Here is a 16,111-nt window from a genome sequence, read left to right on the forward strand (position 1 = left end):
GGCGGTCGTCCTCTAATCTGGGGAACTGGGTTCGTGTCTTGGCAATGACACTGAACATCATGTGATTCTGGGTAAATCACTTAATCTCCTGGTGCCAAACAAAAATGAATGTGTCCTCGTGTAACACAACTGGTGCTATGTAAAGCGCTCTGATACCCGGGGTCAAGTTCGCTCTATATAAAACTCTGTAATAAAAATATATAAATGGAAATAAGGATCTGTTCCAGGCCAAAACGAAATCAAAATTGGCTTATGTCTAAAGTTTAGCAGCACTTAAAACCGGATTGCCCAATACTTGAATTGCTTTGAAGAGCCTATGCTGGGGTAGGTCTGCTTTTGTGAGCTTCCACTGACAAGTAAAGTCCCTCTATGCATTTTGATAAAATGGTTATGCATTTTTCATATCCTCTCCTATTCTTCTTACTGCTATGGCAGCAAATTTCAAGTAGTGGCCTGTCTGTGGCCAAAAGCAGGGACCCACTGTTTAATTCCTTATTTGGTCGCTGAGATGGCATAGTTTTATTATTTACTTAATAAGGCCTCACTGCTTGTACAATGGCGCTTTTCAGGCCAGATGCACCGCACTCATTTCACAGACACCTACCCAGGACTTGGAATTTGTACAGAAAATATGAGCAGTCTGACTTTTAGCCTAACAAACACACAGTTCAGATAAATGTTATTTTTATTTATTCTCTTCTCAGGAAAGCAGCATCTGTTATTTCCAAATATCCAACTAAGATTAAAAATGGAAGTGAAGCAAAGAAACTGGTGAGTTATTTGATATGGGCTATTAGTTCTGCTCTACAAGTATTCAGCTATACTACTGTTTTCAGCTGTCTCCTTCATTTATATCGTTGAACTGCCCAGAATATATTTGTGGACATCTTCTGTACTGTGTTTGAGCTTCTTAAACAGAACTCGGGTCTCAATACCCACCCACCCACCACATCACAAAGATTAAATGCTGCCATAATTAGTGCATCGGCAGTTCTATATTTTAGCACAGTACCCATGTAGAGGTCTAGTACAGTTATTAGCATTTTTTGAGTCAGTGTCCCAATAGAGAGCATTGGTGATTTGTACATGTTGTTAGTGGTTTCTCTCCTGTTGTATTTTTCTTTTTAGAATGCAACAACCTAGTTAGTATCAAGTCTTTTTTCAGACTTTGTCACGCCTCTGGCCGCAATATGATGAGTCTCAATAAGTAGAATATTGCAAAGGCGCACACAGGCTGTTCTCACCATGCGCACTTTTTAGAAACTCCCCAAAGTATTCTGTTAATCCTGCCCATTTTAACATTTTACCAGCCCATTCACGTGTTTTCCGAGCACTTTAACAAAATATGTAACTAATTCATTTTCATGGAATAATTACCTCAGAATTGATATTTGCATTCTTATATTTTTTCTATGCCTGGGCTAATAACGATTAGAAATGTGTCAAAGTTTTTATGTGACTTCAGTCGTACTCTTAACTGGCCTTCATTATGAAGCCTTGACCACTTTACTTGGTTAGCAGTTTTTTCGTTTTAATGATGATGTTTTTGCAAGTAGTTTTATTCTCTAATAAACAACGCTTATGTTTCCTATGTATAACCCCGGGGTGTGATGGAGAGGTGTTGGGGCTGCTGTGGGTAAGCTGTGTATCGGGGGGATCAATCGATTATGTTGTGCTCATGATCGTTTAACCTAGGTGGCTCTAATATATTTGGAATGTCTTTTGCTGAACAGTCATTCAGTAGTGCTTATTTTGGTTTATACTACTGGGGCTGGGCTGCCTGGTTTGCTGATGGCAGAGAAGAACTGCCTTTTAAGTTATAGGTTATTTTGTTACTGGAGCATACACCCGTGCACAGGAAAGTGTTTATCCTATTTGAATTTTTGTGCTTTAATTAGGAAGGAGTTGGTGCCAAAATTGCTGAAAAGATTGATGAGTATTTAACGACCGGAAAATTGCGGAAGCTGGAAAAGGTGATTTTTTTTTCTTCCCTTTATAAACCTGGCATATAAACTCTTTCACCTGCACGTCCACGTTACTCTTAATCACGAGCCTCCATCGCCCTAATGCCACCTGGTCTCTTGTGACAGTTGCTGCCCTCATTTAATCACCACAATCACTTTTTTTTATCCCATGTCACCTGCTGCCATCCTTAGAAACTTTTTTTGATCTCTCTTCATCCTTGATGTCATCTCTGGCTTTCCTAAAGCAGTAATAACAACATTCTAGAGCTCTGATACAATTTATTTCATGAGTCCTTGTCACCCAAGATTATTAAATAGCCCTGATATCATCTTTGAACTCGAGCTGTGATGGCATATCTATTTTTCCAAAACCATATCTGTGAGTAGCTGATGCTATCAATTAAATGCTACCAATGACCTAGCGAAGCCTTCCAGAGCTATATCACTACATGCCACCCAATGAGATCTGTGACACAGTTTCCTTGTGATATGATGCAGTCACAGTCTCGGCCCCTGAAATATCGGTCGCCCCTTTTTAATTTCTTGTAATTGCATTTTTATGCGGTTTTGATGAGCATTCCAGATGCAATGAAATATAATATTCTGTACAATGAAATATTTCACCATGTACTCTCCGGAAAGCAAGTGTAACTTTTTTAAATCAATAGTGTGGCCAGTGTGATGTATTCTGAGGCCATGCAGGCTGGCTAGTTTATCGAATGTACTTCCTCTCTTCTCTGTCACACTAGCGATCATTGCTTCATCTAACTAACTGTTTCAAGATGAACGTGTGGCATGTGCTGGCCTCTGGCCTATAAATATTTCAGTTCTCCCTAAAAAGCAGGGTTTAAAAATGTTGCTTCTAATGTCCTAGTCTGACAAGCAAATCATGGCATAGCACAAAACATCAGTTAGTATATTATTTTTAATTTGCATAATGACCTGAATTATTTAATGATTATCCTTTCTGTAGATTCGAAATGATGATACCAGTTCTTCAATCAATTTCTTGACTCGAGTGACTGGAATCGGGTAGGCATGATTTTTCTTGTACCAGTAGTTTTCAAATTGTAAACTTGTCACTAACTAGCTGAATGCCTAAGAGTTGACTTCTTTGCTGCTATTCTAGTTGGTTGTGTTCTTGGCTGTATACCTTGAAAGATAGGCTCTGGACTTCAGACATGGGGCCAGGAGCTTTAGGTTACCCCTAGTGTCTGTGAAATGTGTTCTAGGCTGCGACTAGAACAAAGGGTTCTGTGCAATAGAGAAAAAAACTGCCTTGGCACACAGTGTGCTAGACTGGTAGACAGTACAGTAGATTGCAAACAATAAACGTATTATTTGCATGTCGTTTCTGATGATTTGTATTTTCATTAGATGTGTTTTCTTTTCTTTAGCCCTGCAGCTGCCCGCAAGCTATTCGATGAGGGAATCCGAACCTTGGAAGGTTGGTAAAGAATTATAAATGTTATGTTTGCGGCATCTGTAGATACACATGCTTTGCATACTTCTGCCATCTAGTGTTTGGCCCAGATGTGTGCAAGTTGGTTTTCTTCAAAGATATCTTTCATATCATGACGCAATGTGACTCCTCCTCTTTCTGATAATGTGCATGGCCATTGACTCCATTGTTAGATTGTTTTTCTTCCACCACCGGGCTTGGACTTGTACTCCTGTGCTCTGGTTGGACACCGTTATGGTGCACTTTTTCAGTTGGCACTGGCTCCTTTCTTCAGCCTGTATTGTTTTCTATTGTGTTTTGTTTCGAGGCGACAATTTCTGCTTCAACCAGGTGTCTATCCGTCAACCTCTGGCCTACGAAAGCCTTCGTCCTAATGGGCCGCTTTCCATCTACAACCAAACCCCTCCCCACAGAATGTCCTCCTGCTGATGGAACAGATGCCTTTTCACTTTTCACTTTTTCTCCTCACTGCCATGCAAAATATCCTCGGATTGATCTCCGTCTGGTTTGTAATTTGTGTCCGTCTCCTGAGCACAACAAGGTTTCTTGCGATGCATGCCGCTCCTTCTGTTAGAAGAAAACACTCTGCAACTTCTGGGCTCGACGTCTCGAGGTGTCACATAGGAGCGGGGACAAAACACACTAGATCTTTGTCGCCCCGAAGACATCGTGGGCAAACAACATCCACAACCGGCGGATGATGAAGTCCTCCACAACCCCCCCCCCCCACACACACACACACACGACGACCGCTCTGGCTCTTTACTGGAGATTGAAGATCTTCCACCAGCGCAGCCGCTGATTACGTACCTACACCCCCCCCCCCTCCCCCCAACCCAGCCAAATAAACACTGATCCCATGCTGAGCAACCCCCTCCAAAGGTTTGGCCAGCTACTCTAGAGCACTACAGATGGAAACTGTCATGCCACCACTGTCTTCGGACCATGATCAGTACCCACTACCATCTTCAGATGCAACACACAGCTCAGTGGCAAAGAAACCAACCGGATTGACTGCTTCAGCACTGGCTACTTCCAACTATCTGAGCTGACAGTTTGGGCGTCTAAGCCGAGACCATCGCCACTGACCAGCAAGTGCGGACACAGCTTAGGGACCTTTAAGCCGATTCTTCTTATACTTCAGGAGGAGATTGCTGCCCGGCAGAAATAACTCGTGGTACATCCCCACACACTCACCCGCCCTCCGAGACCTGATGCCCAACCATCTAAACTGTAGCTGCCCTTCGAGGAAGCCTAGGACATTCGACTTTCACAGAAGCAGTGCAAGAAGGTGGACAAGGCTACAAGCCCCTTGCCTGTCACTCCCATCACCACCTCATTCAGATCCACAGCACTCGACCTCTCCACCCACTTCTCCAGGTGACCCTGTTCTCTTTACACCTCAGGGACCAACTCATTTAAACCTGGGGGTGTCAGATAATGTGATGTATTCTACACTCTTTACAGGGGAATCCCTGGGACACTTATAATGCTGACCCACTAGAGGACATAGATCCCAACTATACCTGGCCCGCCCCTCCCCTCCTGACGATTACAACTCCTACCTGGAATTAATTGGTGGGCTGCCTCTTTCCACAATGTGGAGCTCCACATTGAGCCTTTAGAGGAGTACTTCATTTGTGAGACCCTGTCCTCCACCCAGTACTACCCCATACTTAAAGGCATGCACAGGAGGAGCAGCACAGCACTTACCTGGGCACCAGAGGACAGAAGCCGACACCGCCGAAAGTCCAGGGTATAGCGCAGAGGCGCACAGGCACGGACACCCGCCAGTAGCCGCCACCGCCGAGAGTCAGCTGGGTAGACACTGCTGACCCGCGCCTGCACCAGGAGGTGCTTCAAAACAGCGTTGAGGTCCGCGTCGCGGGAGCGCCCGGGGCTAAGCCCGTGCAAAGGGCGGGCCCTCTACGGCACGAGTAGGCCAGGCTAGGCCACCCCCCTAAAAATTCATCACTGAACACCAGGGATCAGTTCCAGCCAGCTCACTGACAGTGGAAGTGTTATTGCTTTTGGTTGACCGCCTCCCAAGTCCTAGTTACCAGACGGAGGTCGGCAAGTGGTCTGTATAGCTGCCACCGAATCGCCCAGGAGCTTGGAAAGAGGAGGGGGCCTTCGATGAGAAGTTTATAGCAGATACAACACCACTACGAAGCAGGAAATGAGTTCGCTGGATACCTGTATAAGGCGCTGAAGTAAGACATTTGCTTTTAAACCTTGAGAGTTACACTTTGTCATTTTATTGAGTTGTGGGTACAAGACTATCACACCCTTTTGTATAATTATGCCTAAAAGAAATAATCACATGGCATCTGAAACACCAAATAACACCATGGATAACTACCTTGTTCAACTGGTCAACAAGATAAACAGTGAGCGCAGACAGTCGTTGGGACTGAGTCAGTCACCTATTTTCCCTCCCATGAGCCCACCCACTTCCTCACAAACAAATGAGTCTCTGCTATTAGACTCTAATAATGATGCTCATGAAACAAACTCCCCAGTAAATGTCAGTATCGATACCAGTGCAGCAAATGTGGCGGATACTGAGCCACATGTGGACAAGGATTTAGATGCACATGCTGTCATTGTGGTTGAAGAAAAAGAAGAAGTGGAGGACGAACCACCTGTAAAGCGGGCCACGAGGGCAGTTAGAGCCTGTCGTAGATTACAAAACAAACGTGGGGGGGCACGCTCTGGAAAAAATAAGGTTACGTCACCACCAAAGACAAAAAGCACTTGCCAGAACCATGAGGAGGACAATTCGAGGGAGATATCGGATGAGGACCTAATGTCAAGAATAGCAGAGCTGTTAGAAATAAAAATTCAGACACTTATCAAGCCACTTATCAGCAAGATTGATAAACTTTCTGCGGACATAAAGAAATTGGGAGGTACACAAAATGTATTAGTAGATGTGATTGGAAATGTCTTAAGTAATGTTAACAAGGGCCACGATTGTCCAAAGGAAGATAACGAATCTGGGTCAACATCAGATGTTATCCCACCAGGGCCAACTCTTCCGGAATGCCCGCAAACTGGCCCCAATATCAATGATTTGCCACTAGAAGCCCCAATTGCTCAACTAACTGATCCACCACATGTTACAGTGCCCCCTAGTTCTGAAGAAGACTCAACACAATTTGTAGTTGAAGCATTGCCATTGGTGTTAGTTCTAGCTAATACACCAACCCTACCACCGGGTCAAACCGAGTCAACACCGTCACTAATAAGTAAGGCACTATACTGGCTGTCAAATAATATGCGGATAGCACAGGGGGGGTGAACAGCGGCTGGCTGACTAAATCAAAATGGCAAGGAGGTTTAGATGGATAGGAAATAAGCAAAAAAAATGGAAGGGCGACTGTGTGGTACTAAATCTTTCAAATCCAGCTGCTCTTCCCGATATTCTATCCAATATTCTTCCACCACAAAGAAGAAGTAGTTCTATAATCCCCCTTACATTAGAATTCTTTTACAATGAGTCGCAAAAAGCCAACAATCATAAGTCCCTGAAGCCAGCTTGGTTAGCGAGAAATAATGGATGGGGTGGGGGACCTACAATGTTTGACACGAACTATGCTTCTAAAAATAGGGCTGGCCCATGGCAAGTTAATCAACATAACATTCCTTGTTTCACCACTCCAGGGCAAAATTGGAATTTCATGGGCAGAAGAGGGCCGGGCACATCTGCTAACAATTGTGGGGCCTTAGGTAATGGCAACTACAACGGAGGATGGCCAGGTGTGCAGCAGAATTTATTATATCCCATTACCCCTGCACCCATAGGCAATGGCAACCATAACGGAGGATGGCTAGGTGCTCACCAGAATCCAGCATATCCTATTACCTCTGCACCTAGATGGAATGTACCAGCAAATGGTTCGGGTCTTGGGGCCCCATCTTATAATTGGGGAGTTAGCACCTCCAAATAGGTTTGGGGCCCTAGCTGGTCTAGCTGATTGCGATTGACTTGATGGAGGGGCTTTGGCAATGTCATGTGGTATAGAATATACACATCCTAGTTTGCATCCTGAAGTTGCACCAAAGCAGATCGCACTTGTTAAAAATTCTCAACAGCCACTGCACTATGTTGACACAATGGCACAAACACCACACTTAGATGTAAATGGGTCTATTATACAACAGCAGGTAACAGGGAAACCAGGTGTTTTAGAAATAGCAAAAATAATCTGTTGGAATATTGCAGGTTTGAAAAAAAACCTCTCGGATCCGGCCTGGCATGACTATCTGGCTAGTGGGGATTTAATCATGTTCCAGGAAACCTGGGGGCTCGAGAATTATTTCAAGGTTGACTATAGATCTTTTTTTATCCCCGCAGTTAACACAAATGGGGGAAGACCTTCTGGCGGCCTAACAATATGGGTGAAAATCACAGGCGGCCTGTCCTTTAAGCAAATTGATACAAATAATCCCGACCTTCTATTACTTGAGTTAAAAAACACTAAGGGTTGTAGCATTTACGTGATCAATATTTACAGCAGACCACACCGATCGTGTAAAGAATCACCAGTTGTAACCCATTTGAGTAATATTGTGGCGGGGTTTGATCAAAATGCAATAATGATTATAGGTGGTGACTTCAATAGAGGTTTCGAACCTATAATAGACCTAGAAGACATTCAAAAGGACGAGGACAGGGTCAACAATATCCCCTTGGTTGACACAAATTATAAAGCACCTTGTACAGTGAGTGCCCTACAACTATTGAGTTTGACTCTCGAGCTAGGCCTACGTGCCTGCAATGGGCGGTTGCCCTCAGACTGCCCCAGTAAACCAACATTTACCAGAGGGGCGAATCCCAGCCATTTAGATTATTTTATAGTTTTTCTGAATTCATGGCCCATGATCATCGACCTAATGGTGGATGGCCGCACGGAAAGTGACCACTATCTATTGATTTTATCTGTCCAGACTCAGATCTTTAAAACCCTTGATAAAAGTGCTAAAAGTACTGTTTCCTTACCACAGGACCCTTTAGTGGCAAACAACCGTAGATCCCTGAAGTGGCCAGTGGTTTTAGGTAACACAACAATCATTAGTCAAATCTATAATGTATTTGTGAGGCACATGTCCCCTCTCTTAGGAAATAGTACTGTCACCCAAAATCCTTGTCTGATAGAATCTCATGATCATTTAATTGACCAGCTTGGCGAGATCCTAACCAGGGCGGTAAAAAGATCACATAACGCCCAAAAGAGTAAACAAACAGGGATCACCTGGTACAACTAGGAATGCCGGAGAGCTAAAGCAGACCTAATTACAGCGGTCAGGGGGGATTCAGCGGACATTGTGAGAATTAAGAGAGCTCAGTACAAAAGAACCCTATTAATGGCCAAAAAAGAGTGGGACGAAAGGGTTTGGTCAGATTTGTTGGACGCATGTAAGTGTAAAGACCAGACCTCCTTTTGGAGCCTCATCGCTAGAGGCACCAGGGGGGCGACTGAATGCAAAGATAAATTCTTAGAGGAGGAAATTTGGGTCAAGCATTTCACCTTGTTATATGCTTGTGAAAGTTCTGGCGAGATTGAAGGTTGGGACAGCTTGCAGCCTCTTTTGGCTGCGCATGACACACCTCTTGTCTTCTCCTTGACAGAAACAATTCTAGCAATCAAGGCAGTTAAGCCAGGGAAAGCGCCAGGCCCTGACAGAATACCAGGTGATCTTTGGAAGCATGAGAACTATATTTGGGCTCCTTATATCAATCTACTATCTAATGATATTGCTAGAGGAGCTCCTGTCCCAGAAACCTGGAAGGGGGCGGAGATTGCAACACTGTTCAAGAAGGGTGATAGGTCAAATCCCTCGAATTATCGGCCTATCAGCTTAATTGACGTGTTGCAAAAAACTTTTGCCCGTCAAGTCCTTAGCCGGCTTTCCACTTGGATTGAAGAACACTCTATCTATACAAAATACCAGGCAGGTTTTAGATCAAAGATAAGCACTGTAGACCAGGTTTTTAGATTTTTATGTTTAGTCTGGAAATATACGATTATAAGAAGTTCCCATATATACGTGGCTTTTGTTGATTTGAAGGCAGCTTTCGATATGGTTCCAAGGGTAGCCCTATGGAAGACATTAAACAAGATGGGCGTCCCCGGGAACATCCTTCAAATTTTAATTAGACTTCACGAGAATAACTATGCACGAGTTAGATGGGGACCAAACGGAGAAGTCAGTGAGAAGATAAAAATAGCGAAAGGGGTAAGGCAAGGGTGCGTAATGGCATCTACCTTATTCTCCTTATACGTCAATGACATCCCCGACACTCTTTTGGGCTGCGAGCATGACTCTCCCAAATTGAGTGGGCAAGCCGTTCCGGCATTGTTGTTTGCAGACGACACCATTTTAATCTCTCAGACACCCAGGGGGCTTCAAAACCTTTTAAATAAATTTAGCTTGTATTGCCATGACAAGGAACTAGAAATCAGTTCCTCAAAAACAAAAGTTATGACAATCAACCCTCATAAAGGTTTTAGTAAAGTTTTTAAGATAAATAACGAACCCATTGAAGAAGTCCCCAATTTTAAATACCTGGGTATCATTTTAGACAGTAACGTTACATGGAAAACACAATTGGAGAACTCAAAATTAAGGCTGACTCAAAATCAGTGTCCGATTTTAAAGAGGCATAAGAATAGCCATTTTAAAGCAGTCTCACCAGCCATTGAACTATTCAAGTACAAAGTGCAATCATCCTCACTTTATGGCGCGGATCTCTGGGCTTATGCTTTAAAGGATACTTTCCGAGTGAGGGAAAATTCCTTTATTAGGCAACTCCTAGGGATACCTGGGTCAACACCACTGACACCCGTATTATGGGACCTCAACTTTCGACGTACAGATGACTATGCTTCTCTTCGTCCGCTGCTCTATTGGGTCCGCTTATGGTCCACTGAGGAGCTGACTGATTACAGAGAAGCATTGAAAGAGATACTGGCTATAAGGAATATCACGCATTTGCCATGGTTAGAGTACGTCAAAAATGGTTTGAAAAACTAGGGTTAAGTGATTTTTGGTTTGACCCTGATTCTCTTTCAAATAGCTCAAAAAGGATCTTGAAACAAAGGTACTGGGACTATATTAGAGACTCAGTGCTATCAAACCCCAGAACAGGGACTCTGACCTCGAAATTTTTTGAATTAAAAGTGACCATGCAATTAGAGCCCCTTATGGACGAAATTTACCCTCCATTGGCCAAAAGCCTATACTCAAAGTTCCGGTATGGTATTTTGCAATTAAAAGAAAGGACAACTAGCTGGAACTGCAATAAGGGGTTGGCCGGGGCCGCTGGCTCCGATATATGTGAGTTTTGCGAGATGGGGCTGAAAGAGGATGTGTCCCATGTTTTATTTATATGCCCAGCATACCTTAAAGCCAGGAAAAAATGGCTAAAGCCAATCTGTAAAAAGCTAGGCCTCCGACAAATTAAGGTTGGGCTCAGAATTTTTAAGGGAGACACTGCCCAACCGATTGTGTTCAGCCTGAGCCGTTTCCTCTTATGCGTAGCCTTGATTAGGAAGATGAAAGACCAAAAAACTTAAGGAAATAGGCTAGTTTACCATGTTACTGTGTCAACTGTTGGCTGCTAAAGTGCTGCTTGCTTTACTGTTCTGGTGTACACTTTTAACAAAAACAGATGTTTAATTTATTGTTTTATTCTGTATATTTATTCAGTGTTCTTGTACATTAGAGGGGCCGACTAGGACCAAGTTACCCCCAAGTGGACAATCTGGGAAATGAATTGAATTCTATGTATTATATGCAAAGGAAGTGTGTTGATATTTTTATCCACCCGCTATTTTTTATGTATTCAAACAAATTTTCTTTTTCTATTGTGATATGATGTATTATGATCAAATGTATTGTATCTTACAAGGTTTTTTAAACCGAATAAAGATTGAATGAATGAATAAAGGCATGCTCCCACACCCTGGAGATCTTTCACGCCCTTGTCCACGCCAATCATTACTCCTAGATTGGACACAAAATACTAAGCTTGCCATTCTGACCATCTGTGTATCCATGGCCAGCTTCCCCCTGACTCTAGTGGTCACTGCCACCCATAAAAGGGCTAGAGGGGGAGTCTCATTCCCTCGTGACTCAAAAGTCTTCTTCAATGAAAAACAACTTGCACACATCTGAGCAAAAACACTAGATGACAGGAGTACGAACAGCATGTGAATCTACAGCACTACATGCCACAAACATATGCTTACTGGGTAAGTAACATTCTCCTTTCATGACTTCTAACATGCACTTTAATACCTAAATCAGATCTAGGTGAATGCAGGGTACCCAAATAGCAATGGGGGGTAGACCTTTAAAGGAAAGTAGGGTCTACATAGCCAGAATTCATGCATTCAAGGTAGTCGGCATGCAGTGTTTTGTTCTTTGCCCATACTCAAGATGGTCTGGAAAGTGGCTTATGGTGTTTTTCTCAGAACCTCTACTTGTTAACTGGCAGAGAAAGAGGAATAACATATGGTTAATCAATTATAATGTTTTAGTTTATAGCTTATTTTAGTGGAGTGGGAGTTATGAAAAATTCTTTGAAGAAACACTTTAAATCTTCAATTACAAAGAAAAGTGCACACATTGTAGGGATTTTAGGGTGCAACTAGCATGTTATGTCAAATCGCGGTATATTGTGCTCTCATGCTGTGAATCCATATATAAACAAGCATTTACAATGCAATGGTTTCGCCTTTGGAAAAGTTAAAGCTGTTGGCATTGTAAATGACAAAATTTGTATTAATGTGTTGGTTTTGAAAACAGATAAATAAATGGCATTGTCATTTACATTGCCATTAGCTTAATCTCTGCAGTCACTAGCACTCCATAGCACTCCGTAGTCACTCTGCACTCCCTAGCCCTCCCAAGTGAGTGGTGGATCACAATGGTGTGGCAAGGCCGGGGATTGATGAAGCAGTAGTATATCCCAATTAGGGTAGAACCAGTACTATCAGCCATCAGATAGAGTAAGTCATGGTGGCTTAAATCCCCAAAATTAATTCATTATAGTTCTCTAGTCCACCTTAGTGTAGATAGTTTTTTAACTTTAGCTCCTGACGAATGGCCTCTAGACTTGTAAAATTGAAAAGAAACATGTTGACCAACCACAAGGAGGAGCGTCACACCTAAGGCATTAACTTACCATTGCGCCTTTCCTCTTTATTTTAATTAGTGTAGGAGACCCCACAATTAAAGTTATTTTTGCTGGTACTCCCAACCCTGTTTTAACTCACATAAACATCACACACCACTTATTCATCTACACTCACTAAATCTCTCACCCCCACTGCATCAAACGGCTATTTGGAAAAAGATCTCCGCCAAAGTGCACCTCATCGGGAGCCGTCAAGCATTGCACCGCCAGCCAGATGACGAGCAGCTCGATGATGAAGCATGACACCCAACTGGGTGTGTGAGGGCATTACATTTCAAAGAAATGGATTCCCATCTCTTTGACTCTATAGCTTACTGTCCTTTGTATATTGCTAAATTCTAGATCATTCAGGAACAGCACAACTTTAATTTTCATACAGCGTTTATGCCACAATTAACCAGCCACCCCTGACAAGCTGTGTGGTTATCTGTAATTAATATATGAGGAGGTCTTTGACCACACATTTGAGTGGGGTGGTAATATTGAAAAAGATAAAGTTTACTTTATGGAAACTTCCAGCAATTTTCTGTAAGCTCTTTCCCATCATCCGCTATGTGCTATACAGTGGACAAGACTGTAAACAGCTACAAAAGTTTTAAAATCATGAGAACTTAGCAACTAGTATCAAAATGGCAAACATGCATCATACACACCCTGTCCCCATACCTGCTCATATGAATGCCTTTGCCAACTTCCTTCTTGAAGGAGCAAGCTTGCATGAGTTTTAGCTGAAGGCTCAGTGACAGCAGGACAATATTCATTATGACAAGAAACTTATGAACAAAAAGTAATGATGTTATTCCAAAGAAAAATTTATACTCTTCTTACGTCTGGGATCTTTCCAACTGATGACTTTATTTGTAGAGTTCACAGCAACTAAGAATGAAAAAGGGAGGAGGAGCTAGAATTATTTGGTAGTACACGACTTAGCGAAATTGGGCCAAGCTTAGAATGATGCAGTGAGCAAGTCTTAAGAGCCAAGTATCAGAAGAACGAAAGTAGGACAGAGCCAAGTATCAAAAGAATGCACATAGGATAACCTGCAAAGCCACCCAGCATGCATCTCTTACAGGTACACGCCCGGGAAATGCAATAAACGCCTCCTTGGCCCTGTTTGAGTGTGCTTAGATAATGGATGGATATTCAGTCCCATGCAAAGTGTAGCAATGGCTGATACACAGGGCCACTGGGAGAAACAAGTGATTAGGTCAAACACTGGAAGTCTCTGTTTTCCTGCACTACTACTTGTGGTGAAGGTCTGCATTGACTGACCGGGTCATCACCTCCGTCTCAACTGTCACCTGCACAGTGCTAGAGCTGCACTCAAATACATGAATGGGGATTGGTTAGGAGTTAGACCTTACTAAGTTTACTCTTGGTGCAAGTCCAGCATCCAGAGTCACTGCAGCAAACTGAGGCTTCTTCCCCAGGCCCACGTCCAATGAGGCACACTTTCTCAACCTCTTGGCGCAAAAAGCCTGCAGCATGACTGCCAGAAGGAGAGCCTGTATGAGCAACTTGGAACTTTAACTCCAGAGGGGCATCGATGCTTAAACTGACTGTGCCATGTAGTTTAAAGAGCAAAATCGTTTTTGCCCTTAAAAGGCTCTCATTTCCTGGATGCACACCTCGAATTTCTTGACCTTAACTGGAGTGACTCAAACTCGGTGTCAGGTCATCGAGGAAAGGGGGTTGTGTGACCCTTCCATTTTGCCATGGTTACTTGACCTGCTTGGATTGGGTGGGTGACGGTTGCCTCCACAAAGAAGCATCCCGGGAGCCACAGACAGACCGAGGCCCTCTAAACATCTCCTATTATTCTTAATGATGAAAACCAATGTCTCCTGGTGATTCGGGGCACCATTATCCTTCACGCAAACCAGATCGTCCTGGAGGAACCTGTTATTAAAAGTTTCACTTAACCCCTTCCAGGCTCATGACGAGCTGGGCTCGTCATGGTGTAGCCTCCTCGCACGCTGATGACGAGCCCAGCTCGTCATGTAACATGGGTTTTTTAAAATCTCAGCATAGGTGCAGAATTCCACTAGCACGCATGTGGTTAAAGTGAAGGCTTGCCCGGGGTGACCATTCACATGAGAAGTAGAGATTATGTTGGTCATCTACTGCAAATGGTTGATGGAACAATATGCAAGGGTAAAAAAACAGACTGGTGTCACATAAGCTACTCGAGCTGAAGGAAGACTATGGACGGAGGAAAAACGAAAAATCCAATATTGAAAATTGTACGGATGGCCTCTGCCCCACCCACATAAGAAGAGGACGACAGAATAAGGTATCAATCAACACCATTTGACAGCGTATCGTATGATGTATTACTTCATGGATGATGGATACCCACAACTTGAGAATGAGAAAAAAGAAAGTAAGAGAAAAGTGCATAATGAAGCTGAGGGCTGTTTAATAGATAGCCGTCTTCACTATCCGACTCAACAGAGTTTATAAAAAGTACAAAAACTGTAAAACAAAATGTGTTGCATTCTGGTGTCATGCCAAACTGTTATTACTGGAATCACTTGGCACTATCGTCCCGCTGTGAATAAGATTCAGAAACTACAGAGCCACATTTACAACATTAACAAATCTAAAAATGTACAAAGGTTTCAAATAAGGATAACGTGTGTGGTGTGAGATGATGAGAATGAATAGCTTTCGTCCAGGGCTGTGTCCCGTTTTCTGTCTATGGAAAATAAACCCACTTGATAAATGTGAGCGTTAAAGGTTTCAACAAAGTGGCGTCAAGAATAGATTTTGGATGGTGGGCAGTCCTGTGGGGCTCTTCCGTGGATAAACTAACAAGCAACGGAGAGTGAAAGGGGAGGGGGGGCGGGAACGGGCACACGGGGAGGGGGGCAGAACGGAGACCTATTGCATTGTAAATACTTGTGAGCTCCTGCTTACAGCATGAAAAAGTCTGGTTGGTAAAAGCTGCTACCAAGAACTCCCTTCGTATTTCTGAAGCAACGGTTGCCATAAAATTATATTCACACTCCAACTACTTTAATTACCCCTCTAATGGCTGTATGGAATTCCCCTGAAGGTTAATCTCAACCGTATTTACAACTTCCATGGTTTCGACATTCAATACCAGAGAAAGAAACAAGAAAAAAACACAAGAAAAAAAAAAGAGAACACACACATTTCAATAGAGTCACGGCAACTTGGAGATGATGACAACGCAGTCTGTCACCCTAGAACCAAGCTACTACCACATATAATTATGGACAGCCACGGCTTAAGGCATTCCTGGATACACGACGCACTGAGAGTCATAAAGAAGATATTAAAAACACAATGTATCATAAGTTGTGTGACAGCACGTGCCGATCTTGAAATGTTACGACTCACATGCGCCCATCTCGTGAAAGTTGGATTCGAACACGCTGTAGTAGCTCAAGTATGAGGTCTGACACCCAGAAGATAAACCACCTCTAGTTCCTTAGTGTTTGCAACACACAG

The 16,111-nt window shown here is 43.1% G+C and overlaps 1 protein-coding gene across 1 annotated transcript in view; it reads left to right on the plus strand.

The window, feature by feature from the left end:
* Positions 1-16,111, plus strand: part of POLB (DNA polymerase beta) — a 162,674-nt gene that overhangs the window by 50,504 nt on the left and 96,059 nt on the right. Inside the window, exons 3-6 of the mRNA XM_086943578.1 lie at positions 705-771; positions 1,899-1,973; positions 2,938-2,996; positions 3,362-3,411. Of these exons, the coding sequence (XP_086799704.1) occupies positions 705-771; positions 1,899-1,973; positions 2,938-2,996; positions 3,362-3,411 (251 nt within the window). The remainder of the gene's footprint in view (positions 1-704; positions 772-1,898; positions 1,974-2,937; positions 2,997-3,361; positions 3,412-16,111) is intronic.

Source organism: Lissotriton vulgaris, chromosome 11, assembly GCF_964263255.1.
Source record: "Lissotriton vulgaris chromosome 11, aLisVul1.2, whole genome shotgun sequence".
In the NCBI taxonomy this organism is placed as follows: domain Eukaryota; kingdom Metazoa; phylum Chordata; class Amphibia; order Caudata; family Salamandridae; genus Lissotriton; species Lissotriton vulgaris.